Below are 27,192 nucleotides of genomic sequence, written 5' to 3'. Positions count from 1 at the left end.
GCTGCAGGTGCCGTGGGTGGGAAATGCCAAGGATCTGAAGCCAGCGCAGAGCTTGGAGAACAGCACTGCACTGCAGCGAACCAGTCACGGCCAGCCAATGAGAGTTGGGGGATTTAACACTGTGACGTGCAGTCAATGCTGCAACTGGCTCAATAATGAAGAAGAAGTTGAAGGTGGCAGCTGACGATGCAGGATTTTGTGGTGAATTACACAATCGAAACCAACAGACCTCAAAGTCATTTCGACAAACCACTCGAGACGAGATCGAGACGAGATCTAGACTCGGTTCGCTTGGCTCTTCTTTGACACAATGGATTTGATAAATGACCTTTGCAAAAGTCACATGATACGGCAAGTCACAAGGCGGTCAGTGCCAAGTAGGTAGGTAATTGAACCCAAACCCATAACCCAGGATACCAACCAGACCATGTCTAGCGCAGTTCCATCAGTTCGATGCCCCAAGCGAAAGCTTCGAAAAGTTCGCGCTCAAAGATGGAACCGAAAGCGTTACCGTACATTTCCACCTCTGACAAGTGTTCCCCACTCTACACGGTAAGATTGGATACTTGCTCCAAACAGACGGGAACCGTGATTTCCGGGGAAAAGGGACTCGGGTCTCGGAGCCTCCAGTCTCGACGGGAGGTGCGGGAGCCAATGCGTAATGAAATAATTACAGTAGCACTCTCCAGACCGTAACTTCCAGCTCTTCCACACTTTCCCAGTTTGTTGCGTGCCCGATGACTTGTCATGGAGACACAGCTCCCGTCCCCCTCCTTGAAACCACAGAAACTCCACGACTTCCGGTTGCTCTTGCTGTTACCGTGGTCACCGCTCGAACCGTGAATTCCGTCGTGACTTTTGGAGAAACAACAAGAGGGAGGATTCGAGTAGATGACGGATATGATATCTCTTCGTGCATTCCATTGTGTACACTACTATGGGTATGTAGCAGACTGAGCAGTAAATAACTGGAGGTAGGCGAGTTTGCGGCTATACCGAGAGAATGTCACATTGATGTCTTCAAGTTTGTTGGGTCCCGGGCGTCTTCGATGTAGTTGTTCCCAGTGCGAGAAGTTGGGTAGCTCCACCCAGTTTCGCCGGCTCCACAATGTTAAAGCTATGGCCAAGAGAAGAAGCATCCAGGGCGCACTGCACTGCGCTTGTAGCGGTGCAGACGGTGCAACGGCGGGAGCCGAGGGGGAGGGAGCCTCACTTAGTTGTGCTTTAGCAAGTGCCGTCATCGTCCCCTCCGCAGAGCCGTGCAGATCCCCTGATGCTTACTGTACGAGCTACTTCAGTTCACTCAATTCAGTTCGTTAGGTCTGTCAATTCCACAGGGCGGGCAGAACGGGAGACAGCAGGCATGCACACTCAGCACAGCTGGACGGCAGCACTCGCTCTTGCAGTTTGCACCGACAGGTCGACCGACCGCCCGACTCCAGTGGACGGAGCAACTCGACGCACCTGCACGGCAGAGTGAGGCCCTTTTTTTCCGTCGCTGCATTCCCGCCGCCCCTTCCCCCGACACCAACGAAACATCAAAAACACCAACGTCTGTCGCCCCCCTCCCCTCCAAATCTCGATCCTCTCGTCTTCTCTCCCCATTCCCCCCCCTCAAGAGTCGACGACGACGACGACCGAGACCTAGACTTACTCCGCCGCTCCTTTTGCCTTTTGCGCATCCCCCCCCCCAATCTCCCCTCTTCCAGATTGTACACAAGACAAAACCCCGCTGCTTGGATTGCGCTTTCGGTTTCTGCGTCCTAATACCCTCACCTCACAACAGCCACCCATCATGTTGCGCGGTTCCATCCGGGCCCTGCAGACCGCAGGCGCCTCAAAACGATGCTATTCCCAGGTCGCCCAGACCACCAGGGCCACCCTCAAGCCCGCCGTTGGCCGCCGTCCCCTGGCCGTCTCCCAGCAGAGGCGCCATGAGAGCGCCCTCCACAGCCCTCCCGACCCCAACGACAACTTCCTCTCGGGCAGCGCCGCCAACTATATCGACGAGATGTACCTCCAGTGGAAGCAGGACCCCAAGAGCGTCCACGTCTCGTGGCAGGTCTACTTCAAGAACATGGAGAGCGGCAACATGCCCATCTCCCAGGCCTTCCAGCCTCCTCCCAGCCTGGTTCCCGGTGCCGCCAACGTGGTGCCCGCGATCGCTGCCGGCGCCGGCGTCGGCATTGGCGAGGGTGCCAACGTCACCAACCACTTGAAGGTCCAGCTCCTCGTCCGCGCCTACCAGGCCCGTGGTCACCACAAGGCCAACATTGACCCTCTGGGCATCCGCAACACCCCTGCCTCCAAGGGCTTCGGCAACATCAGGCCCAAGGAGCTCACCCCCGAATACTACGGCTTCACCGAGAAGGACCTCGACACCGAGTACAGCCTCGGCCCCGGCATCCTCCCCCGTTTCGCCCGCGATGGCCGCGAGAAGATGACGCTCCGCGAGATCATCGATGCCTGCGAGAAGATCTACTGCGGCTCCTATGGTGTCGAGTTCATCCACATCCCCGACAGGGAGAAGTGCGACTGGCTCCGTGAGCGTCTCGAGATCCCCCAGCCTTTCAAGTACTCGATCGATGAGAAGCGCCGCATCCTCGACCGCCTCATCTGGTCCTCCAGCTTCGAGTCCTTCCTCGCCACCAAGTACCCCAACGACAAGCGTTTCGGTCTTGAGGGTTGCGAGACCCTTGTTCCTGGTATGAAGGCCCTCATCGACCGCTCCGTTGACTATGGCGTCAAGGACATCGTCATTGGTATGCCCCATCGTGGCCGTCTCAACGTCCTCTCCAACGTCGTCCGCAAGCCCAACGAGGCCATCTTTTCCGAATTCGCCGGCATGGCCGGTGCCGATGAGGAGGGTTCCGGTGATGTCAAGTACCACTTGGGTATGAACTTCGAGCGCCCTACCCCCTCGGGCAAGCGCGTCCAGCTCTCCCTCGTTGCCAACCCCTCCCATCTCGAGGCTGAGGACCCCGTCGTTCTCGGCAAGGTCCGCGCCATCCAGCACTACAACAACGACGAGAGTGACCACAAGAGCGCCATGGGTGTCCTCCTCCACGGTGACGCCGCCATCGCTGGTCAGGGTATCGTCTACGAGTGCTTGGGCTTCCACAACCTCCCCGCCTTCTCTACCGGTGGTACCATCCACTTGGTCGTCAACAACCAGATCGGTTTCACCACCGACCCCCGTTTTGCCCGCTCCACTGCCTACTGCACGGATATCGCAAAGGCCATTGACGCCCCTGTCTTCCACGTCAACGCTGACGATGTCGAGGCTGTCAACTTTGTCTGCCAGCTCGCTTCTGACTGGCGTGCCGAGTTCAAGCAGGACGTTATCATCGACCTTGTCTGCTACCGCAAGCACGGTCACAACGAGACCGACCAGCCTGCCTTTACCCAGCCCCTCATGTACAAGCGCATCAGCGAAAAGAGCCCTCAGATCGACATCTACGTTGACCAGCTCCTCAAGGAGGGCACCTTCACCAAGGAGGACATCGAGGAGCACAAGCAGTGGGTCTGGGGCATGCTCGAGGAGAGCTTCTCCAAGTCCAAGGACTACCAGCCCACTTCCAAGGAGTGGACCACCAGCGCCTGGAACAACTTCAAGAGCCCCAAGGAGCTTGCTAGCGAGGTTCTCCCCCACATGCCTACTGCGGTTGATAAGCCGACCCTTGAGCACATTGGTACCGTCATTGGCAGCACTCCCGAGGGCTTCCATGCCCACCGCAACCTGAAGCGTATCCTGACCAACCGCACCAAGTCCGTTGTGGAGGGCAAGGGCATCGACTGGGCTACCGCTGAGGCTCTTGCCTTTGGTACCCTCGTCAAGGAGGGCCACCACGTCCGTATCACCGGTCAGGATGTCGAGCGTGGTACCTTCTCTCAGCGCCACGCCGTCTTCCACGACCAGGAGACTGAGGACACCTACATTCCTCTCCAGCATATCAGCGAGGACCAGGCCCCCTTCGTCATCTCCAACTCTTCCCTCTCCGAGTATGGTATCCTCGGTTTTGAGTACGGTTACTCTCTCCAGGACCCCAACGGCTTCAACATGTGGGAGGCCCAGTTCGGTGATTTCGCCAACACTGCTCAGGTCATCATTGATCAGTTCCTTGCCTCTGGTGAGAGCAAGTGGATGCAGCGTACCGGTCTCGTCATGTCTCTCCCCCACGGTTATGACGGCCAGGGTCCCGAGCACTCTTCCGCTCGTATGGAGCGTTTCCTCTCGCTTTGCAACGAGGATCCTCGCATCTACCCCTCCCCCGAGAAGCTTGAGCGTCAGCACCAGGACTGCAACATGCAGATTGCCTACATGACCTCCCCTGCCAACCTCTTCCACATTCTCCGTCGCCAGCTGAAGAGACAATTCCGCAAGCGTAAGTTTCCGTGTTTGAAACAGCATGTATCTCATCAAAATGCTAACTTCCTGTCACCTAGCTCTCGTTATCTTCTTCTCCAAGGCGCTCTTGCGTCACCCCGTTGCTCGTTCCGACATCGAAGAGTTCACTGACGACGCTCACTTCCGCTGGATCCTTCCCGACTCTGCTCACCAGACTGGTGAGATCAAGGCCCCTGAGGAGATTGAGCGTGTCATTCTCTGCACTGGTCAGGTCTATGCCGCTCTCCTCAAGCACCGCCAGGACAACAAGATCGACAACGTCGCCTTCACTCGTATCGAGCAGCTCCACCCCTTCCCCTGGGAGCAGCTCCGTGAGAACCTCGACCAGTACCCCAACGCCAAGACCATCGTCTGGGCCCAGGAGGAGCCCCTCAACGCTGGTGCCTGGTCTTACACCCAGCCTCGCCTTGAGACTCTTCTCAACCACACCAAGCACCATGACCGCAAGCACGTCATGTACGCTGGTCGTGCTCCCAGCGCTTCTGTCGCTACTGGCAAGAAGTCTTCTCACCTCAAGGAGGAGAAGGAGCTTCTCGAGATGGCTTTCTCTGTTACCCAGAGCAAGCTCAAGGGCGAGTAAAGGGTGTGCCAGAAGAGATAGCGATGATGAAGAAAGCAAAGCAAAAAGGAAGCAGCAAAAGTCGAACAACCACCAACACGGCGGAGACCTAGGTCTGTGTATTATGGATGCGCGTGCATAAGGACGGGATTTCGGGGCGGATAGAGAGTGTTCATTGGTTTTGGGATGGGAAGGTGTTATTCCTTTGTTCTTCCTCTTCCCTTCACTGACGAATACTACATGGTGTTTTTCTCTTGTTCATAATTGTATCTGTATTCGGTTCCTGTTCACTGCATACCTGGGTTGTTGGGTTTTTGGAAATAATGAATGGATGTGATACCAAATATTTACTCTCCTTGCACAACAATACATTCATTCGATGATTGTTCAAGCTTGATCTCATTCTCCAGCTTCGATCTCAAGTGACCTGCTTTGTTTTGTTTACTTTGGTGGACTTGTTTGTCCCTTTGAAAGGGGGGATCAACAAGGGGGTAGCACCGTCTGGTAACCCCGGAGATCATCCTCACCTTCCTACTATCCGCAGATCGGACTGACGAGATCTTGATAGCGTTTACATATCTTTCAGCCCAACTGATACACTACATCCATCTACACTGCACTTTCACCTTATCTCAACAACTTGATGCGGCTGATAGGCCGCTATATTATGTGGACAGTTGCACTGCACTGATACCCGAGAACGGGGTAGCGTCTGTAAGCTCCCTTGGCACTTAAACGGAAGCTCCTCCCCACAAGTTGTTTAGAGCTTTGACGATCGTGTAACTTACAAGACATACGAACATACCGTATCACAAAGGTATCATGATACTTCAGTTTTCATCACTTCGCCGGGCAGTTCCCTGAAATATGTAATCCCCAACACACCTGGCATTTTTGGCACAAAATACAAAAAGTGGCAGAATGGAATGGCAATGGATGAATGAGGGGGGGGGTTCAAACCCCCATCTTGTGGAGAAAAACTTTCACCGTCAACAAGCGAGCGGCGAGCGAGGGATTGATTACCCGAGTGGTTCCGAAAGACCCGGCCGGGACAAGCGTCGAGCGTAAGAACGACGGGGAACGAACGGACTTTGTGGGCGGAGAACCGAGCGGAGTAAACAAGACAATCCCCGACATCACCGAAAAAAAAAAAAAAAAAAAAAAAGGACGAAACGAAAAGAGCCGCCGCTTGGTGATTGATGATCCGGGTGTCCGGCCAATTGCCATTGCCATATGCCATATGCCAATGCCCAAAAGACCGAAAACGAAACGACGCCAACGCAGCTGGCTACACTACACTACACTACTGCAATTGGTAGTGTCGACGATAAAGCCCCCCGAACGGTAACATTGATAGTAGTTAATGGAACAGGAAACTTACACTACAATAAGTTCCTGAAAGAAGATACGTAAGTACACTATCTAGTAGGCATGCGAAAAGGAAAGATGGCGATTGGTTGATAGGTATTCATGGTCTACGAAGATAAGATCGAAATGAGAGAGAGACGGCTAGACTAGACGGTCACGGAACAGCCTCCTCGCTCCAAGTACATAAGGTCAGGTAGGAAGCACAAAGACAACAACTGCTGAAAAGATGTACAACCGTATTCGAATACGGTATGCTTCTGGATAGGTATGGAGTGAGAAGTAAGTAACGAGCCAACTCGTGATTGAAGGGATGCTTGGAAGTATTGGAGGAACTGGGAATAGCGTCACCCCCCCCCAACCTCCGTGTCCGTGAATCCCGCCTTCAACATTTGTGAGATCCGACGTGCTCAAGTTATTATAACAATATGTTTACCTGCACTGGCAGGTTGTATAGCGTTGTTGCTGCTATCGAGCATCAAGCATATTCATAGGGATGTTTAGCTGCTTAACTAAGCCATCTCTTTCTTCATGGAGGTCGGTCGTATCATGATACCGGTAACCTCTCACATGGCTACATCAACATAGCGTTTTGGCCATCTTTACAGCTAGTCAGTTCCCTTTATCCCAGGAATAGGCGTAAAGTACCTTCACAGTGCACTTCGATATGTAGTGTAAGTAGCCAGGAGCTCAGTCTTTCGGTGGCCCGGAATATGATGGAGCCTGTCAATTACGAGCTGGGAAGATGGCGGATATGTATCATCAGAAATAGCAACATGGAAACTGGGAAGTTTTGACAAAGTTCGAGTCGTGCTTTCCTGACGATCCGAGTCCAAAGCTCTCCTGTATCTTGTAGTTGGATACTGTATTATACCTCTTGTTGTGTGGCTGATGTAAAGCGATGTTCGTGGTCCCAGCCGGATGGACACAAGAAGGTTGTAGGAGAGAGTGAAAGAAATAAAGGGTCGGGGCATGTGAATATCGTGTAATGGGTAGAGTACATCCAGCACGGCGGACTCATCGTAACGTATTTTGTCACTTCCCCGTTGACAACTTGACGTGGAAAAGGCAGCGTGGCAAGTCCTATATCGATTTTATATAGGGGTATCATAACATCCAACCGGCCGGCATGTATCGCCCTTCTTTGTGCTAATAAGCATCCCTGATACATGTCCAATTTCGTTTGTCCGTAAACTGTACTTCCAGTATTAACATAACCTGCAAAATAACCCTCAGCAAACCCCCTTCCTCCCTCATTGTATCCTAACCTGCCAAGGCCTGACAACACCATCATCACCCGTCGTGACCAACATCTCCTCCTCGCCCTTGCGTTCCGATCCCGCATCGTACCGCTTACACCAAGTGATGTGGTTAATTTCGTATGGTCCATGAGCGCCCTTGACGGTGGTGAGAACCTTCCAACCACCAGCAGACGTTGTTGTTGGCGCCTCGCCGTTCGTCTCGTTCTCCTCATTCTTCTCTGTGGTGTTGACAGTCTCCTGATACAGCGCCAAAACACCATCACTTCCCACGCTAGCCAACAGCCCCGTCTCCGTGCTCCACGCAACCGAGTAGATATCTCCCTTATGCACCTTTGGCAAAACAGCCGTGCACTCCCACTCCTCTTTGAGGGATCGGCGCATGGTGTTCGGCACCCCAAATCCCCAGGTGTTGTTGCCACCACCAGCCGCACCTTCCCCATGTTCCTCCTCTTCCGGCTCCTTCAGACTCCAAACCCTAATCACCTCGTCCGCGCCCCACGACAACAACCTCGGGAACTTGTCGTTCTCCCTCGGCCTCCCCTCCCACGCCACTCCCCACACGGTACCCTCGTGCCCCTCCAGAACTGCAACGCACACCCACTCGCCATCTCCATCCTCCCTCCACAGCCGCACCGTATTGTCGTAGCTAGCGCTCGCCAAAACGTCATCCCCGTACCTTCTCGGCGGCGCGTACTTGCCCTTGCGGCCGGGAACGTCAGGACACCAGGCCACAGCTTTGACGTCGCCGTCGTGCTCTTGTAGTACGGCTACCGTCTCCCATTCGTCTTCGTCTTCCTCTTCCTCCTCCTCTTCAGAAGACGGGTTCGGGTTCCCCACGTCTTCCCAGATCCACACGCTTTTGTCTCTAGAGCATGTAGCGAGGTACTGACCCGATGGGGAGTAGTTGACGCTTTTGACTTCGTTTTCGTGACCTTCCAGCACGAGGGTCAGTTCCCATTCATCCTCCGCCTCTTCTTCCTCTTCTGTCTCTTTATCATTCTCTCCAGATTGCAACCTGATTTCCCTTTCCAACCTCTCCTCTCTCCGCCCCTGATCCCAGGTCCACACGCCCGCCGTGGTATCAAAGCTGCCCGTGACCAATCGCAGCCTCTTGGCTTCTTTTCCAGAAACCTTGCCGCGGGGAGGTTGCCACGCCGCCGAGCGAACGGAGCGGGTGTGGCCGCCTGTCAGAACGGAGTGTTTGGAGAGCGTGGACAGCGAGAAGACGGTGACGGAGTGGGCGTGGCAGGTGGCGATTAGGGGGAGGGAGGGGTGCGGGATGGAGGCCCAGGCGCGTTGGTAGAGGTCGGGAGAGAAGGCTGGGAGAGGGGTGATTTCGGCGGTTGTTGCGCTGGGCGCCGCGGGCGTGGTAGTGGTGGTTTCGGTCGCCATTTGTGAGGACTTGGTAGGCTCGAACGGCTAGGTAAGCTCGTAGGTAGAAGAAGAGCGGCGCTCGAAAACGACGGGAGAGTTTCGAATTGGCTTTGACCTCCTCCGGTCGAGGTCCGAAAAAGGAGTGGTCGAGCGATGGAGTTGTACGGAAATGACTCGGTCGCTCTGGAGACGGTAGCGTTGGAGAGAATAGCTGGCTCGTCAATTGAGTGTGAATATGGTAGCAGTACCCTTTGCGATGGTGACTGTTCGTTCTGCCAGTGCCGCCTCGGATGACAGAGCAGAGCAGGGACAAGAGGGTCACGATAGCGGAGCTCTGATTGACTGCTTCGAGGTTGAAAGTCTCCACTCGGCCATTCGAATCTCAACTTTTCTTCCCCTCCTTCGGCCGATAAGCGCTTATCAGTAGGTACTCCGATAACGCAATCCCACCCTACCTCTTCCTATGATGCAATCAAGGGCCGGGGAGGACGACGAAGTACTTAGCTTGAGGTTATCACTACGACAAGAACAATATGCGATATTGTACATTGATTATGCCTCAATCACCCTTCCCCTGCTATGCCATTGCTATACTATATCCATTGAACGCGCATGTACTGTGTCCCAATCATTCTGTACTCCTGGCAACTTGCCGACCAGTGCTTCCCTTACCCCGTTCGCAAGACGGTGCCGTAGACCGTGAAACCCCTCCAAACCAACGCCTTAAAGCAAAGACAAAATCGACAGTAACACAGGCGATAAGCCCAATACTGGCCCCCTAGAAGACATGCGACAAGATGCCGAGATCAATCACGAAAATCATGCACCACTCTGTCCCGCCTCCCTCATCCTTTCAAACCCTCCTTCTACCGGTCCCTGTCCAAGCCCCTTCTGATCCTCCTCCGCCATCATTCTCTCTAGCTCCAGCCTACCGTCCTTGCCCCAGTAACCGGCCTTCTCCGTCCCCTTGACACAACCCTCTGTGATAAGAACATAGGGCATAGGCGCATCGTACATGGGCTCTGCCAGCACGCGCTCCATCTCCATCTTTAACCCTCTGGCGCCTGTTTCGTTCTTGGCCGCCCTTTCGGCAATGGCATAGAGCGCCTTGCGAGTGAAGTACAGCTTGCTGGGGTAGGTCTCGAAGAGGGCTGTGTACTGCGCTACCAGGCTGTTGCGCGGTTCCGTGAGGATGCGGTAGAGCTCGTCAAGAGAGAGAGGACTTAGGGCGCAGATGTTGTGAAGACGGCCGATGAGTTCGGGGATAAAACCAAAGGCCTGGAGATCGGCCGGTGAAGCTAGATCGAGCGGAGTAAAGCCACCACCGCCGTGAGATGCCAGGCTTCCACCTGACAGGTCTACTGGCATCGTCGGAGGCTGGTGCGGTAGATGGCTGTACAGCTCGGGAGGAAGAATTTCTTGACTGCTGGACATGGAAGAGCCGCGGTGGTTTCTGACTTCAGCACCGAAGCCTATCGATGGCTTTGCGACCCGCCTGAGGACGGTCTTGTCAAGCCCGACAAAGGCACCGCAAAAGACAAACAGAATGTTGCTGGTGTCCACAATGTACTGTTCAACTTTGCCAGGAGTAGCAGACGGCGTGGTGCCCGTTGGTCCGTAGCCAGGTGTCGAAATGTTGAGGTTGGGAGGCGGCGGCGGCCGTGACGACCGATGATCCTTAACACTGACGGTGACCTTGGTACCCTCGACGAGCTTCAAGAGAGCCTGCTGGACACCCTCACCACCAACATCTCTCCCGTTGACAGTTTCCCGTCTTGCGATCTTGTCAAATTCGTCCAGCACGACGATACCGTGTTCGGCGGCCTTGACGTCGTAGTTGGCTTCGATGAGGAGGCGCTCGATACAAGCTTCCACATCTTGTCCGATATACCCAGCCTGGGTGAAGGAGTTACAGTCGCTTATCGTAAAGGGCACGTTGAGCTTCTTGCTCAGGGTTCTAGCATATGGCAGATAAGCATGCGACACGGGGGCATAGGCACAAGGAAAGGGAGAGTCCCGCTCACTCTAGGATATACGTCTTGCCCACACCCGTTGGTCCTATCAGCAACAGGTTACTCTTGTCAATTTTTACGCGCTGAGGAGCATTGGCGTCCTCGGGGATGTAAAAGTCATCAACAGAGGGCGTCTCAAAGTGGTCCTCAGCCAGGGGATGGTCACGATCGCGGTCACGGTGTGTCCCCAGAACGGACTCGTGATGACCCGGAAACTCGTCTTCAAGTATGCGCTTATCAGCCCATTGCCGTCGCGGTTTCGGGGGAGAGTTAAGCCAGGGTTCAACAGATGACCGTCGCCCACCTTCGACAGGATGTATGTCCCTGTTGCTACTACTGTAGCCTTCGCGGTCTTGCAGATCTCTATGATCTCGAGCATATCTCTGTCGCTGCAACTTTTCACGCTGGCGCTGGTCCTGGATTTCGTGATGTTGACGACGGCGAATGTTCTGGTAGTGGTTGAAGATGACGGAACAGATTGTCTTTTTGGCGCGATCCTGGCCGACTACGTAATCGTCTACGCGCCGCTTCAGATCGCGCGGGTAGAATTGGGGGACGCCAAAGCTAGCCTTGTTGGAGAATATTGGGCCTCGGCCATTCTCCTGGTTCGGATCATAGCTTGAGGTAAAGCCCTGATTGTTGTAGGACTGGGAGCGACGGGGAGAGAGGGCTAAGCGGGACGAATAGGATATGTATCGCAGCCGGGCGAGATGCTGCGATGCGGGAGTTCTTGCGGTGAACATTATGGGGACAGCGACGGACGAGGCACGGCGAACGGCCCTTGGTAGGACCAACATTATTAGACCGGAACGGCAGGCATGCCCAGGTTCGTCACGGCCGAGGGCAGATTGATGGAACGGGAGGTGTCAACGGGAGGTGGCAGTTCGGGGATGGTGGCAAAGGGTAGGAGGTCGAGGGGGAGCGGGATCGGAATCGATATCGGAACCGGATTCGGTCAGCGGTAGAGGCACGGTTGCGAAGGAGATGCGACAATAGGAAGTGAACAGGGGGCGCTTTCAATTACAACAGATCAAAATGTCGGTATCATCATCACAGGGTTTGGTGATGATGTTTGCGATCCAATAAGGACAGCGAATAGGTAGAGACGAAAGAGCAGTCGCGACGCCAATCACGTCCAAGCCAAGGGAGAGCTCTCTGAGCTGACGCTCACCTCCAGAAGTGCACGGGGCAGGCAATGAGAGCAGACTGATGATGCACATGCGGAGGTTCGTTGGAGACCTGCCCGATGCGGGGGAGAGACCAGACGGGATCCATGCTCGCGGGGGAATGCCATCCCGCGTCCCGGGGGGCGCCCGTCCCTCACCATGGACACCCAGGGCGCCTTAGCTGCCTGCACTGGCAACCACTGCACAGCTGGGCCGGCAAATGGTCTGAGCCTGGAACTTGGTGCTTGCTGGGCTGACCAGGACCTGCCTTGCAGTGCCAGACTGCTGTCAGGCCGTTGACTGGCAGAAAGAACCCGAATTCGGAAAGGGGAGCAGCTTCCCCTCCTCTCGCCCCTGCCGACCGTCCCTCTGAGCCCCGCCAGTTGCGGAGATTGCCTCCAGTTGCCCCTCGCGGCCCCTCCATGAAGCGAAGAAGGCTCCACCTGAAGAGCTCCAGTTCGCCAGCCTTTGATAAGAGCTTTGGCGCCTGGACAAACGCCCAGAAGCCCAACCATGCTTCCGCCTCTGGTCCAAATGAAATGACATACCGTACATGCAAAGGCGTCCAGAAAGCGACCTGACTGCGACCTGACCTGCGCCTAGGAAGACATATACATAATATTGTGCATCTCAACAACAGACTGCATCAGGGGTAAATGGGAAGCTAGAAAGGACGACTTTTTTTCAGTGACTAAAAGCTAACCGGGGAGGTGAAAAAATGAAAAGAAAATAAAAAAAAAATAAGTGGCTCTTGGGCAATGAGATTGGGTTAGGTTTTTGTCAGTTGGGTTTTGAACCTGGGCCAGGAGCCCATGATGTAATCGAGCATTGATAGCTTCCCCAAGGGGTATTCATCAACTCCAATAGTCAACAGTTCTTCATGTCCGTATTTGTTGAAGCTCCCCCCTCTTGGTTGTCATCAAGTGGCATAATAAACACTGCTACATACTCTGCACTACCAAACTACCAACAAAAAAAGTGACACCAGAAGCTAGTCTACCCTCGAACGGGACTCGTCCAAAGAGAGAAAAGACCCGAGGTCATCACGTTGATCTAGCACGCAAAGAGGGTTTCTTGCGCTGTCCCCTGCCCGTAATCCAAGCAAAGCCACTAAGGTAGGATTTCCATCCTCCAACGACTTCACTGCATCCATATCTTTTTTTTTTTTTTGCCTTCGAGACAATCTCCTTGATTTCGGGCTACACAACTGTTGGATTCTGCAAGCGCTTTCAAGGGTGATTGTTGGGTTCTCGATATAATAAGCGAGCACAGTCTGTTATTTGCCCTTTCCGACCCAACTCTTACCTGACTACCACCTACTGGCCCTCCCCCCCTCCTCCCGTCCCCTCCTACATACTACGACATCCCATTCAACTTGAACGTTAAAAGTCGTGTGTATCCATTGGGCCGCTTGCCACTACTAAAAGAAGCTCCGAGAAACGGGCTAACTACTTAGAGTGGTACCTGATATCACCCAATCTTCCAAGCGCTTAAAACCCCATCGCTTCACCTCCACTCTTCTAGACTTGTTTCTGGGCGTGCTTCTGTCCTCTTCTACACCTAACACCAACCACAGTAGCTGTCAACATGAACGACATCTCAGACAACTCTTCCAACTCGCTGGCCAACGGCGGCACCGTTGCCAACAGCGGCATTCCCAAGGATGGCACCGGTATGTCTCTATATTCCCCAATTTTCTCTGCCGATCTGGTGCCAGAAGCTGATACAGAAGATGCGCAGGTGTCTTGAGCATTGACCCCTGGCTCGAGCCGTTCAAGGATACCCTCAAGAGCCGCTATTCCAAGGCCCAATCCTGGATCGATACCATCAACAAGACAGAGGGCGGTTTGGAGAAGTTCAGCAGGGTCAGTCATGAGCCGCCTTGTGGAAGCTACCACAGCCGCTGACACACGTACGACTGCAGGGTACCGAGATCTTCGGTTTCAACGTCGACAAGGACAACACCATCACATACAGAGAATGGGCTCCCAACGCCAAACAAGCCTCCCTCATTGGTGAATTCAGTACGTATCATGACACGAGACCAAGATACTGTGAATTGGGGAGCTATTCTAACACTCATCAGACAACTGGGATAGGAACGCTCATCGCATGAAAAAGAACGAGTTCGGCGTTTTTGAGATCACAATTCCTCCCACGGCCAACGGGCAACCAGCTATTCCCCACAACTCCAAGATCAAGGTATGTAAATGTTTCAATTCGACCTGTGCTACGCCAATTCGTCACAATGTACTAATGCTCATGCCCTGACAGATCACCCTCGAACTCCCCGACGGCCAATGGGTCGACAGATTGCCAGCATGGATCAAATATGTCACCCAGGACCTCTCAGTCTCGCCCGCATATGAGGCGAGGTTCTGGAACCCTCCCCAATCCGAACGATACACATTCAAGCACAAGAGACCCTCAAAGCCGGAGAGCCTTAGGATCTACGAGGCCCACGTTGGCATTTCCTCCCCGGAGTGCAAGGTGGCTACCTATAAGGAGTTCACCAAGACCATGCTTCCTCGCATCAAGAACCTGGGATACAACGCCATTCAGCTCATGGCCATCATGGAGCACGCCTACTATGCCAGTTTCGGATATCAGGTGAACAGCTTTTTCGCGGCAAGCAGCAGATACGGCCCGCCCGAGGATCTCAAGGAGTTGGTAGATACCGCCCACGCCATGGGTATTGCCGTGTTGCTCGATGTCGTCCACAGTCACGCCTCCAAGAATGTCCTTGATGGCTTGAATGAGTTTGACGGTACTGATCACCAGTACTTCCATGGCGGCGGCAGGGGCAAGCATGATCTTTGGGACAGCAGGCTTTTCAACTACGGTCATCACGAGGTCATGAGGTTCTTGCTCAGCAACCTTAGGTTCTGGATGGATGAGTACGCCTTTGATGGCTTCAGATTCGATGGTGTGACAAGTATGCTTTACCTCCATCACGGTATCGGAACGTAAGTAATCTGTTCCCCCATGGTGAATTTGGCCTTGGCTAACCGTATCCAGTGGTTTCTCTGGTGGCTACCACGAGTACTTCGGCCCTGATGTTGATGAGGAGGCGGTCGTTTACCTCATGCTCGCCAACGAGATGCTTCATCAACTATACCCCAACGTCATTACGGTTGCCGAGGATGTATCAGGAATGCCGGCTCTGTGTCTCCCACTATCCCTAGGAGGTGTTGGCTTCGACTACAGACTCGCCATGGCCATCCCCGACATGTGGATCAAGATCCTGAAGGAGAAGAAGGACGAGGATTGGGATATGGCCAACATTACCTGGACCTTGACAAACAGGCGTCACGGCGAGAAGACCATTGCTTACTGTGAGAGTCACGATCAAGCGTAAGTGACCGACCCCGTGGCAACGTGTTCCGACTCAGGCTAACGCTCAAACAGGCTCGTCGGTGACAAGACCCTCATGATGCATCTCTGCGATGCCGAGTTGTACACCAACATGTCTATCCTCACACCTCTAACCCCGGTCATTGACCGCGGCATGGCACTGCACAAGATGATCCGTCTCCTTACCCACTCCCTGGGAGGTGAGGGTTACCTCAACTTTGAGGGCAACGAGTTCGGCCACCCCGAGTGGCTTGACTTCCCCCGTGAGGGCAACCAGAACTCGTTCTGGTACGCCAGGCGCCAGCTCAACCTTACGGAAGATGGTCTTTTGCGTTACCAGTACCTCAACAACTTTGACAGGTCGATGAACCTGACCGAGGACAAGTATGGCTGGTTGCACGCCCCACAGGCCTACATCTCTCTCAAGCACGAGGGCGATAAGATTATTGTCTTTGAGCGCGCCGGCTTGGTCTTTGTCTTCAACTTCCACCCCTCCAACAGCTACACCGACTACCGCATCGGTATTGAGCAGGCGGGCACCTACCGCATCGTTCTCGACTCTGATACCAAGGAGCACGGTGGCTTCAACCGTCTCGACCCCCAGACTCGCTTCTTCACTTCGGACCTTCCGTGGAACAACCGCAAGAACAGCACCCATGTGTACATTCCGGCCAGGACAGCCTTTGTAAGTTCCCCTCGTTATGCTGCAGCCCATTGCATCTTGGCTCTGAATGGTTGACTAATTTGCGGTTCTCAGGTCCTTGCACTCGAGTCCACCCTTTCAGAGTAGGGTGTGAACGACCAGATATTCCATCCGTTGTCCAAATGCGGGTGATGAGAATTACAGCGGCCGGGTGAAGGCCACAAGCGTAGGAAAGCATCGTACGTTTTGTCGTACGCCATAGAAGATTTGGACAGGGAAAACCGGTCGGCATAAATAGTGCTGTTTTTGTTTTATCTATATTGTATCGGTCGGCAAGCTTCGTGTTATTTAAAAGTCGTATTCCAAAGGTTAAGGACATATATCTGAGAACTGTCAATTACATCAACATCAGACTTTGCAAGGCTTCTGCTTTTGTTGTTATTGTGGCGTTGATTTGCATGTTGTTGAAGCCAGCTGCTGCTAAAGTGTTGGTTGAGATGGTTGGTGACGACGAATCGATGTTCGGAACATTACGGTGATTGGCGCATTCCCAAGCTGGCAATTGGGGAAACAAAAAAAAGATCGAAATTGGCGGTTTTGTGTAGTGCGGGACGAAAGTGCGGGCGGCCGATGTTTTGATTTGCTTGCAGAAGATGGGCCAGACGTGCGGCGACGGGAGACCGACCTTGTTCGAACTAACTAACGAGCTGGGAGCAGCGGGAAAAACCGCAATGGAAACCGTGCGTTTGTCTGGGGAGCAGCAGCTGGAGTTCCATAGAAGTCCATTTCACGCTGACCCATCGAAGGCGTGGCAGCTCCAAAACAGGTCTTGGAAAGTGACGCGGGAAGGCGTCCTTCGGGGAAGTGGGAAATTCTGGAGAGTGTGCGACCAGTGACAGAGGCGGCCGAAGTGTGGGAAATGGCTACCTCTAGTCTAGATAGTTGCAGCAGCCCAGCAACCACCAAGAGGTCCAGATAGGATCGATGGCAACAAACAAACCAACCTCCATCCCGTCACCAGCAGAGCAAGACCTGACCTGAAAAGAAGTGGACGACAACTGGAACTGAGGCAAGGCCAAGGACGGGAACATTGACAGCACTCGATTGGACAAGAGGTGCCAGCTTCCCCACTTTTAGACGACTTTGCTCGACTTTTCCCTCACTTTTTGGCACCGAGCAAATCACGTGGTCTTGCTGGGAGCTCCGCAGCTTCTAACCGAAGCTCGTCGAGAGATTTTCGAACCCGTTTCTTTCCTTTTCAAAGCAGCCATCTTTTCCTCTGCCACATCCACCATCGTCGCGCTTAATCATCGTCAAGATGTTCAAGAGGTGAGTGAGTCCATGTGCCGCGTCACCTGTCTCGACATGGATCACGCCCAATTGGAGACCCAAGCGACGTCCGGAAAGCTGATAGTTGGCCTTCCTCTTGTCTCAATATAGCGGCATTTCCGCCTTCGCCCGGACTGCCCGTCCCTCCTTTGCGGCGGCGTCCCGTCGCGCCGTCCGCCCGGCTGCCCTCAACCTCCGTGCCCCTGCCCTCAGCAGATTCGCCAGCTCCGCCGGTGTTGGTGATGGCAAGATCTACCAGGTCATTGGTAAGCATCTCCCTCCTCGGGCACGACATGTCCTCGTCGCCCAACCTCAACGACACGGGACCCGGGACCCAACCCTATCCGTCGACGACATACTTCCGGGATATACCGGCTTCATGAAAACCTTGCTTTGCTAACCGCGCTACTTTCTGCCCACAGGTGCCGTCGTCGATGGTCAGTAACATCAACAACATCCAACTACGCCCGCGCCGTGGCTCCGTTGCCGCCCGGTCACGACGCTCGCTCTTTATACTGACCCCGCTTCCGCCCAACAGTCAAGTTCGATACCGACAAGCTCCCTCCCATTCTCAACGCCCTTGAGACCCAGAACAATGGCCAGAAGCTCGTCCTCGAGGTCTCGGTACGTGGAACAAAAAATGGCCTCATCAACCCCGACGACGACCAGCGGGATTAGTGTAGCTGAGCGAATGCGCTAACCAGCCCCGCAGCAACATCTCGGCGAGAACGTCGTGAGATGCATTGCCATGGACGGTACTGAGGGTCTCGTTCGTGGTGCCAAGGCCTCCGACAGTAAGCTTCTCTTTTGATCCTCAAGATCAAGGTTTTGGCCAGATTCGCTGACATGATCTTATAGCTGGTGCTCCCATCACCATCCCGTGGGTTTCCCCAGTTTTTAGCTTACCGCGAAACGCGGACAAGCAACTGCGAATGGAGCTGTTTTACTGACGCAAAAGTGTAGTGTCGGCCCTGCCACCCTTGGCCGTATCATCAACGTCACTGGTGACCCCATCGACGAGCGCGGTCCCATCAAGACCGACAAGTTCCGCCCTATCCACGCCGAGGCTCCCGAGTTCGTTGAGCAGTCCACCACTGCCGAGATTCTCGTCACTGGTATCAAGGTCGTCGATCTCCTCGCCCCCTACGCTCGTGGTGGAAAGATTGGTCTCTTCGGTGGTGCTGGTGTCGGCAAGACCGTCTTCATTCAGGAGCTCATCAACAACATCGCCAAGGCTCACGGTGGTTACTCCGTCTTCACCGGTGTCGGTGAGCGTACCCGTGAGGGTAACGATCTGTACCACGAAATGCAGGAGACCTCCGTCATTCAGCTCGACGGTGACTCCAAGGTCGCTCTTGTCTTCGGTCAGATGAACGAGCCCCCCGGAGCTCGTGCCCGTGTCGCCCTTACTGGTCTTACCATTGCCGAGTACTTCCGTGATGAGGAGGGTCAGGATGGTATGTTGCTTTGGAGAAATTATGCCGCTTGAAGGAGAACCGTTGCTAACGCAGTCTGTAGTGTTGCTCTTCATTGACAACATTTTCCGTTTCACCCAGGCCGGTTCTGAGGTGTCCGCTCTTCTCGGTCGTATTCCCTCTGCCGTCGGTTACCAGCCCACTCTCGCCGTCGACATGGGTCAGATGCAGGAGCGTATTACCACCACCACCAAGGGTTCCATTACCTCCGTCCAGGCCGTCTACGTCCCTGCTGACGATTTGACTGATCCTGCCCCCGCCACCACCTTCGCCCATCTTGACGCCACCACTGTCTTGTCCCGTGGTATCTCTGAGTTGGGTATCTACCCCGCTGTCGATCCCCTTGACTCCAAGTCCCGTATGCTCGACCCCCGTATTGTCGGCCAGGAGCACTACGAGACCGCCACCCGCGTCCAGCAGATCCTCCAGGAGTACAAGTCCCTCCAGGATATCATTGCCATTCTTGGTATGGACGAACTTTCCGAGGCCGACAAGCTCACCGTCGAGCGTGCCCGTAAGATCCAGCGTTTCCTCAGCCAGCCTTTCACTGTCGCTCAGGTCTTCACTGGTATCGAGGGTAAGCTCGTTGACCTTAAGGACACCATTGCCTCCTTCAAGGCCATTCTCGCTGGTGAGGGTGATGACCTCCCCGAGGGTGCCTTCTACATGGTTGGCGACTTCGCCTCTGCTCGCGCCAAGGGTGAGAAGATTCTTGCTGAGCTTGAGAACCAGGCTTAAACGTTTAATGCGGGAGTTCAAAATCGGGACGGAAACGATGGCCTGTGTATAGAGTAAAGAAAGGGTTTTCGGGACGTTCCTCCTATGAGCTGTGTATCAAATGAAGTTCCTTTTTTTTCTCTATATACCTTGCCTGTTTTTGTGCGCGATGAAAAGCTCTTGTCTGGTTAATGAATACGATGTGAATGAACTCATCCATGTCTTCTCTGAATGTGATGTGACATGTTGGAACATGAACGAGTTGTCCTTGACTGCTACTAAAGTGACTGTAGTACAGTCTAGGTAGAGATAGGTAGGTATAAAGTTACCACCGTCTCCTTTCTTCTCTTCGCCAGGTGAGGGAAGGGGACAGATGGGTCCTGCTCTACTATTCTCCTATATTCCATCTCAGTCGGAGGGCTTGCAATGTTGTATGACAAGATGTATCTCCAGGAGCTCCTTATGGCTTCGGTCTTGGGAGCTCAGTTGACCGAGGTGGATTATCTGATTGTTGCAACGAGTGAGGTTGTTCATGTTTGCTTCAATATGTCTACAGGTCGGTAACTCGGTCAATCGGAGACTGGAATAAGTAAGGTGTTTGAGTGTCAACACAACCTGCTTTCTCGCAACTCCTCTCTGTCCTTCTCTTCCTCTTACATCCTCCACCACTTAGTGCATTCATTATCGTCTCGCGACAACTCGACCATCAACCTCCAACCTCCAGCCTCCAACCTCCAAGCTATTATTATTACTACCACTTTTTAAGTAACTCATGTCTTTACTAATACACACTAGGTATAGTTACATTCCCGTGCCTATAGGCGAACGGGTAAACGATAAGTGGTTATATAAAAAAGAAGCGGAGGGAGTGGTGCGAGTGGATGGTATTCGGACACAGGAAGTGGGATATAGTGTGTCGGCGGGTTTGCCGGCTCGTGAGGCTCAGTTTAAGCTATGGTGATAGTGATGATAGCGATGACAATTGGGATTAAGAGGATAGTAAGATGATAGCGGGGGAGATGATGGCATGGTATAGAACATACGAAGACAGGAAGAGCAGAGCTGGAAGGATAAGACGAGAGTGAAGCAAAGAGAAAAAAAAAAAAAAAAAAAAAAAAAAAAAAAAAAAGTTGACAAAAAAATAAGGGTTTATACCTCCTCAGGTTTTATCCAAGATCCAGGTATCCAAATGGTAGTGTTGTCTTTTGTTGTTTTTGTTGTTGTTTTTTCGACTTCGCAAAGCATCTCTTTGCTCTGCTCTGCTCTGCTTTGCTTTGAGAGCTTGCTTGACCCATCATCGGGCGTTATTCAGAACTCAATTTGAGCTCCGAAGATCAGATGATCATTTATCTGATCTTGGCAGGAAGCTTGCTTTTGCTTCTCTTCGTCCGGTCCGGTCCGGTCTGTCGCCGTTTTCGGTTGTTTGTTGCTTTCGTTTTCGTGAAGAGAACTCTGTTCTCGTATCAGACAGAGACAGTGTGTCTCTTGACCCATCGTCGAGATGGTATCAGTCAGTCAGAAGCTTGATCTTTGTGGGATCTTTGTGCGATCTTTGTGCTCCGAAAATTCTTGGTCTTTGCAGGAAGTGAACGCATGGCCTGATGCTGTTCATTCTGCGTTTCTGTGTTTCTCTTGCTTGCGGGCTTGTGTGCCGCTATGCTAGCGTGCCATTTTTTTGGCTGTGCGCTTTTTGCTGTGTGCCTCGTTGGGCGGAAGGACGACTGGAAAGTGTGCCTTATGTACCGTTAATTAGGAGGATGTGACGGAAGGAGCGCGGTGTCTGGGAGAAATTGTGTGCCTGGGCGAGGAGACGGGATCGAGCTGGGAAGGAAGGTGCGACTCTGGGTAGGTACACTATGTAACGAAGTATCCTCTGCTTTAGAGAGTTCCCATCTGCACAGAATGCTTGAGCTCGCTGTGAAGGACCGCCGTTCCTCTGAATTTTATGAGGTGGTCAAGACATGAGGTTATTGTACACAAGTGTCTTGGATGCACGGCTTCACTGTGGTTGTCAACCAGGCTGATGGCGCGACACTCTCGAAGACCAGCTCAGGGGAGTTAGATGCACATGTCCCAGCTTTCGACCGGTTTCAACTGTGACCATGTTCAGTGAATACAGGCCAAAGGAATTGCCAGGACAGATGTTCTATGCAGCAAATGGTCAAAGGAACAAATGGGTATCGATCCAACTCCAAACATTTCCAAGCCATTATGTGCAATGAGCAGCGATGACTACCTGAATCACTAAACAACAAACTCTCCACAGCTCGACTATCTGCCACCACCTCCTCCCGGTTCTCACTAGAATGAAGAGGCGTATGCGTCGGCGAAGGCGTAGGACCCGTATCTACGCCCGCATTGGCACCCGCAATAACAGCCCTCGGATCATAGTCATCCGAAACAGGTGATCCGGCATCAGCTTCCCCGTATTATTCACCCAAGCCAACGTGCTTCGATAAGCCGGCGGCCTTGCTCCTCCTCCTGGTCCTGGAAGACTTGGGAGGTGAGACTGCAGAGGAAGAGGGCGCAGGCGAATAGGGCCTGATAATCTGCCAAAAAAGCTGGTCCGTTGCCGCTCAAACCCCTTGAGGTTGCTGAGCCCGAAACATCTCTTTCAGATAAGGCGATGCTGGCCTGCAGTTGACTGTTTTATAGTAGTGACCGTCGTTGGTCTTGTGATAATCCAGCCATCAACAAGTCGAGGCGGTTATGCTATTCTTGAATTTATGGGTCTGACATGCGCTGGACGCTTAACACCCCAAATTGGAAGAGCACTACCAAAGCCTTATGGTCACTTCCATGTTGAAAAGCCGATAGCTGGAAGATCTCCAAAGCTCAGGTGTCACTGAAAGTCAAGCTGCAGAAAGAATTATAGAAGTGAATGGTGGAAAGGGAGACAATGGCAGGCACTACAGTTACATATCCCAAAGGTTGTTGCCCCGTGCTTCTTTTGGGGTCTTTCAGTTGGCTGTCATTATAGCGGGACCCCTGTTACATTACAGGGGTGTAAAGAGAACGACGCGCAACGCGTCTGCATCCCAAGTGGAAATGCCAGGGCAACTGGACCTCCATCAATTGCATCTCCAAACGATCTTGGACGAACAAACCCACGCCGGTCTTGATAGACCGAGAACGCTACTACAAGAATGGAATCACGACATCTTGCTCTGTGAACCCCAGCTGCCAACCAACCCGAAATACAACCATCGAGGAGAGGCAACTAGCAACAATCTACCTTGACAATTCTTACCATGGGCGACTCCCTCTTCCAGCTCCCCGACGAGCTGCTATTCACCACTCTCTCACAGACATTTCCCTGTCGTGACGCTCAAATACGGGCCGTAGCAACTCTCCTGCATGTAATGACCAAAACACAGCTTCCTCCCCCCTCAGCTTCCGCTTGCTAACACCTCTCAATAGCCTCACGCAGCACCATGCCGAAACCTCGTAATACACGGCACCGAAGCCACCGGCAAGAGCGCCATAACGGCTGCTTTACTACAAGCACTTCAAGACGATACCGAGAAAGATGAACCCCTTCTAAGATACGTCATCGTCAACTCGATCGAATGTATAACAGCCCGTCACCTCTACGAATCAGCCATTGCAAAGGTCGCAGAAGCCCTACAATGGCAAGGTGGTGCGACAAGATGCGACTCTGTCTCGCAAATGCTTGTTGAGCTGTCCAAGATGCTCAAATACCCATCATATCCGGACAACTTCCGCTTCGTACTAGTCTTTGACGGCATCGATCGTCAACGGGAAGCGCCCATCACACTCCTCCCAGCCCTGGCCAGGCTCTCCGAGATTGTAAGGCTTCTGGCACACTCCCCCAGAGTAGTCACAGTTTGGCTAACAGACATGTCCCCCTCAGATCCCTCGTATGACCAGTGTCTTCATTATCACATCGCCTCCCGCCGGCTTCCTACGAACCTCCTTCGTCCCTTACATAGAGTTCCCAAACTACACCAAGAATGAGTTTGTCACCATTCTGAACACAACCTCGCTACCTACGGCACCACTCCCCACGACGACGATACAAGAAACAACAGAGCTATGGAACCGCTTCACTGGAGCCGTCCATGATGCTTTGGCTCGATCCGCCTCCCGCACCCTTCCCGCGCTCCAGCACGCCTGTACATCCCTTTGGCCACGCTTCACGGCGCCCATCCTCGCCGGCACACACGCTCCCCGAGAGTTCTCCAAACTGATGGTTGCCGCCCGCGTCCACTTCCAAGATGAATCCCTCTTGGACCCCGGCATCGTAGCCGTACGGTCCTACTCCTCGTCAACAACAACAACCACCCAGGCTCAGGCAAAAGACAACACTGCCGCCCAGCTATCAGCACCGCCCTCCCAAGCCAACACCCCCCGAAAGGCCCATTCAACCACTACAACCCCCTCCAAACCCAAAGCCACAGCGAACCCCCTCGTCTCAGCAACCACTACCGACCTCTCGACCCTCCTCCCGCCTACTGCCCGTCTTCTTCTTCTGGCCTCCTACCTCGCCTCCCACAACCCCACCCGCCACGACCTTGTCCTCTTCTCCACCTTCCATCACGGCCGTCGCAGGCGGCGCGGTGGGCTTTCCGTCGGCATGGGCCGGGGCGGACATCGCGGCGCGCAGAGCAAGCACCGCAAGATTGCGCGCAAGCTGCTCGGTGCTCACGCCTTTGTTTTGGAGCGCATGCTGGCTATCTTTATGGCTGTGAGGGGGGAGTGGGACCCCAAGTGGTTGGACCAGGATTCCAGCAGCAGGGAGATGGATGCAGATATCGAGATGGCTATTGCCACGTTGGCAAGTTTGCGGTTGTTGGTGAAGGTTGGTGGCGCGGGAGCGGGAGGCATGGCGGGTGATCAGATGGATAGAGGAGGGAAATGGAGGTGTAATGTCGGGTGGGAGGTAATAAGGGGGTTGGGGAGGAGTATGGGGGTAGAGGTTGAGGAGTGGCTGGTTGAGTAGATTCTGGTGATAGTTGTTGGAAACGTATTGAGAAAGATTAACAGTCTACGTCGACAGTGCTGTGCGTACGTACCAGACATGTCAACTTTCGAGTGTCTACTGCGAGGTAGATAGATATCTACCTGTCTTGGGGCCTCTCCTGTCTCCTTCGTGCAAATATTGAGTATATCATACAAACTTGACCTATTCTCTAAAGCCACGCGTTGAATCGATGATTTCTTTTCCCCCAGTAATTCTAGATGAGCATCGATGATATCCACACCCAACTGCTTTTCGCCCTTGCTGCACACTTCAGCGCTATGAGCCATGCTTTCTCTGGGAAAGTTTTCTTTTGTTTTGTTTGTTTTGTTCTCCAAATTATCAGCAGTTGTATCCACGACAGTTAAAAATGAAGACTGGAACTGGTCAACACCACGGCTAGAGTGCCAAGACTACATGACAACTCCTCTGGAAGACTTGCTTCTATCTGCACAAGTTCTAGACTGAATCTACAGCATTGAGGCGAAAGTGCTTGCTCAACCACCCACCTAACACCTAGTCCTTGCTTCTGGACAAACTGACGAGCCATAATGCTATTCATAATCACAGCATCCTGATCAGTAGTTGGTTGCAGGTGAAGCTGATGTATGTTGCTCTTTTCCAGACAGCTAGTTTGCTCGATGGATTTATTTTTTTTCTTTCTTCTGGTCTGTTTGGTTAAACTTGAGGATGACTGGAGTGACCCAGCCGGACGTTAACTTCGACAATAAGGTCTGACGGAGCTCCACTGAGCATAACCTACCAGTGCATTGTCAAGTACTACCTCTGCTGAATCTCTTCGGCTACGCCTTCCTATTCCATCCAGCCGGACGTCATCGACTCCGAAAGTTTTCCGGGAATGACCTAGACTCGTGCTTATCCGTCCAACTCCCCTCCTTCCAGACCCGAAACCCAAACCTAGGTGCCTGACCACCATAGATAGCTAAAGGACGTAATGGTAGGTGACGATGACGGAATCAACCAAACTCGTATACCCCAAAGGCCAAGTAAATCAAAGCCACCGCCCGCACATTCCCCGCCCCTCAAAGTGAGTATGAGTCCAGTCCAGTAAATTGAGAACTGATAAAAACGGGTAGATCATCAGTTGGTTGACTTATTATGTAGGCATATATACTACTGGAATACCTCTTTCTCGCAGGGACACCTTTTTTTTCTTTTCTGGGAGGTACCTAGCTACAGTAACCTAGTTACGAGTTACCACACTACGTAGGTAAGTAGGTAACAGCAGCCATTATGACCTCTAGGTACTTCCCTTCTCTTTCGAACCGATGGGATGCATAGGTCTATCTCAGATTCCAACCCCGTTTCTTCGTTATCTAAAGGTATCTATATAAGTAGGTAAGGTAGGTAAGGTACCTCTAGTAATCACTATGCCTCTTTCCCTCAACATTCATACCATGTCTGTTAACGTGGTTGGTTCTCCTTCCCCAGCCAGGCAGGGCAGGGCAGTCCTGACCGGGTTGGGCTGGGCTGGGAGTACGCGGTTTTCAAGTTTGCTAAATATCGATGTGTGATTATTCAGATGCTGCAGTGCGCCCCCATGTCTCGATTCGACATTCTTCTTCTTCTTCTTCTTCTTCTTTTTCTTCTTTTTCTTCTCTGTCTTCGTTGCTCCAGCCATAGTCCACAGTCTCCGGTCTCGGATTTTCCTCCTGCCCGTGCAATGTTTTCCGACCGAAGCCGCTAACAAACCGAAAATTTTTTTTGTCCACAACAAAAAGATAGGAGTAACACAAAGGAAACCGTACCCGAGTTTGTCTCGCCCGACCGACCCTTGCACGGGACCCGCCAACACGGGACGATGCTGATTTTATACATATGTATGTATGTATAGTGCAGCCGATGATCGAGAGCAAATGTTTGTTTGTCTTTATCTGTTCAGTATGGAGCAGAGCAGTCAATGACATATGAGATTGGGGAACAGTTTGCTTTCAGGTCAGGTCAATGGGGAGCAGTACCCGAGCGAGCCCTGGACCAGACAGACCCAACCGGGACACACGTGTGTGCCAAACGGATATTTGCCGGATCCGAGCGGTGATGGATGGTGTGTCAATTTGATGTCCTACTTGCTTGCTTGCTTACTTACTTACTTACTTACTTGGGTCCCACGACGATGATGGGACTGTATGGTATAGGATGTGTCTGGGCTCCTTGATTGATGGCCCTGATTGTTGATATTGATGACCGTGTGCGGGAGCAGTGGTTGGCGAGAGTAAGAACGTGGAAAGGGAACATGCATGGCTGAGCAACATGCCGGTGTTGTTTGAATTTAGCTACTTGTCCATACCCTGAACGTACGCCAGTGAATGAATGAGAACATTCATGTTGCTTCGTCTTTGCAAGTGTCCATCAAAACTTTCCATCCATGGTAATAAGTCCTTGTCGCCAAAAGACACAATCACGACAGTCAACAACACTTGAGGACGATGAAGTGAGGTAGTGTAAAAATGTAACTTGAATCTTGATGCTCAATTATTCTTGTTCAATTGTATCCAGCCATTGTATGAATGGCTACCCCTGTAAAAA

At 52.9% G+C, this 27,192-nt stretch overlaps 7 protein-coding genes across 7 annotated transcripts; 4 read left to right on the top strand and 3 right to left on the bottom strand.

Annotated features, from left to right (window-relative positions):
• Nucleotides 1-431: 431 nt before the first annotated feature.
• On the bottom strand, nucleotides 432-1,241 carry NEUTE1DRAFT_102068 (uncharacterized protein; the record flags this gene model as incomplete). Its single annotated transcript, XM_009854066.1, has 2 exons — nucleotides 432-543; nucleotides 937-1,241. The coding sequence occupies 2 exons, from the start codon at nucleotides 1,239-1,241 to the stop codon at nucleotides 432-434; spliced, it is 417 nt and encodes a 138-aa protein (XP_009852368.1).
• Nucleotides 1,242-1,684: 443 nt separating this feature from the next.
• On the top strand, nucleotides 1,685-5,359 carry NEUTE1DRAFT_84319 (2-oxoglutarate dehydrogenase E1 component mitochondrial precursor; the record flags this gene model as incomplete). Its single annotated transcript, XM_009854065.1, has 2 exons — nucleotides 1,685-4,385; nucleotides 4,447-5,359. The coding sequence occupies 2 exons, from the start codon at nucleotides 1,796-1,798 to the stop codon at nucleotides 4,986-4,988; spliced, it is 3,132 nt and encodes a 1,043-aa protein (XP_009852367.1).
• A 1,940-nt stretch (nucleotides 5,360-7,299) lies between these two features.
• Nucleotides 7,300-8,986, bottom strand: NEUTE1DRAFT_84315 (uncharacterized protein; the record flags this gene model as incomplete). The annotated part of the gene is made up of 2 exons (XM_009854064.1): nucleotides 7,300-8,636; nucleotides 8,748-8,986. 2 exons carry the CDS (start codon nucleotides 8,984-8,986, stop codon nucleotides 7,586-7,588), a joined length of 1,290 nt encoding a protein of 429 aa, XP_009852366.1.
• Nucleotides 8,987-9,459: 473 nt separating this feature from the next.
• On the bottom strand, nucleotides 9,460-11,723 carry NEUTE1DRAFT_84312 (uncharacterized protein; the record flags this gene model as incomplete). Its single annotated transcript, XM_009854063.1, has 3 exons — nucleotides 9,460-10,925; nucleotides 10,993-11,114; nucleotides 11,292-11,723. 3 exons carry the CDS (start codon nucleotides 11,721-11,723, stop codon nucleotides 9,788-9,790), a joined length of 1,692 nt encoding a protein of 563 aa, XP_009852365.1.
• Nucleotides 11,724-13,699: 1,976 nt separating this feature from the next.
• Nucleotides 13,700-16,564, top strand: NEUTE1DRAFT_84310 (uncharacterized protein; the record flags this gene model as incomplete). Its single annotated transcript, XM_009854062.1, has 8 exons — nucleotides 13,700-13,818; nucleotides 13,887-14,011; nucleotides 14,071-14,170; nucleotides 14,233-14,348; nucleotides 14,421-15,112; nucleotides 15,165-15,500; nucleotides 15,555-16,185; nucleotides 16,258-16,564. The coding sequence occupies 8 exons, from the start codon at nucleotides 13,734-13,736 to the stop codon at nucleotides 16,288-16,290; spliced, it is 2,118 nt and encodes a 705-aa protein (XP_009852364.1).
• A 789-nt stretch (nucleotides 16,565-17,353) lies between these two features.
• Nucleotides 17,354-19,880, top strand: NEUTE1DRAFT_65628 (H+-transporting ATP synthase beta chain; the record flags this gene model as incomplete). Its single annotated transcript, XM_009854061.1, has 8 exons — nucleotides 17,354-17,472; nucleotides 17,584-17,738; nucleotides 17,895-17,909; nucleotides 18,011-18,096; nucleotides 18,185-18,266; nucleotides 18,331-18,352; nucleotides 18,436-18,929; nucleotides 18,991-19,880. 8 exons carry the CDS (start codon nucleotides 17,462-17,464, stop codon nucleotides 19,683-19,685), a joined length of 1,560 nt encoding a protein of 519 aa, XP_009852363.1.
• A 3,035-nt stretch (nucleotides 19,881-22,915) lies between these two features.
• On the top strand, nucleotides 22,916-24,762 carry NEUTE1DRAFT_130633 (uncharacterized protein; the record flags this gene model as incomplete). The annotated part of the gene is made up of 3 exons (XM_009854060.1): nucleotides 22,916-23,023; nucleotides 23,085-23,474; nucleotides 23,539-24,762. The coding sequence occupies 3 exons, from the start codon at nucleotides 22,916-22,918 to the stop codon at nucleotides 24,625-24,627; spliced, it is 1,587 nt and encodes a 528-aa protein (XP_009852362.1).
• Nucleotides 24,763-27,192: the final 2,430 nt, after the last annotated feature.

The sequence above is a fragment of the Neurospora tetrasperma genome (assembly GCF_000213175.1).
Source record: "Neurospora tetrasperma FGSC 2508 unplaced genomic scaffold NEUTE1scaffold_4, whole genome shotgun sequence".
NCBI lineage: Eukaryota > Fungi > Ascomycota > Sordariomycetes > Sordariales > Sordariaceae > Neurospora > Neurospora tetrasperma.
This window is presented reverse-complemented; position numbering and strand designations above follow the sequence as displayed.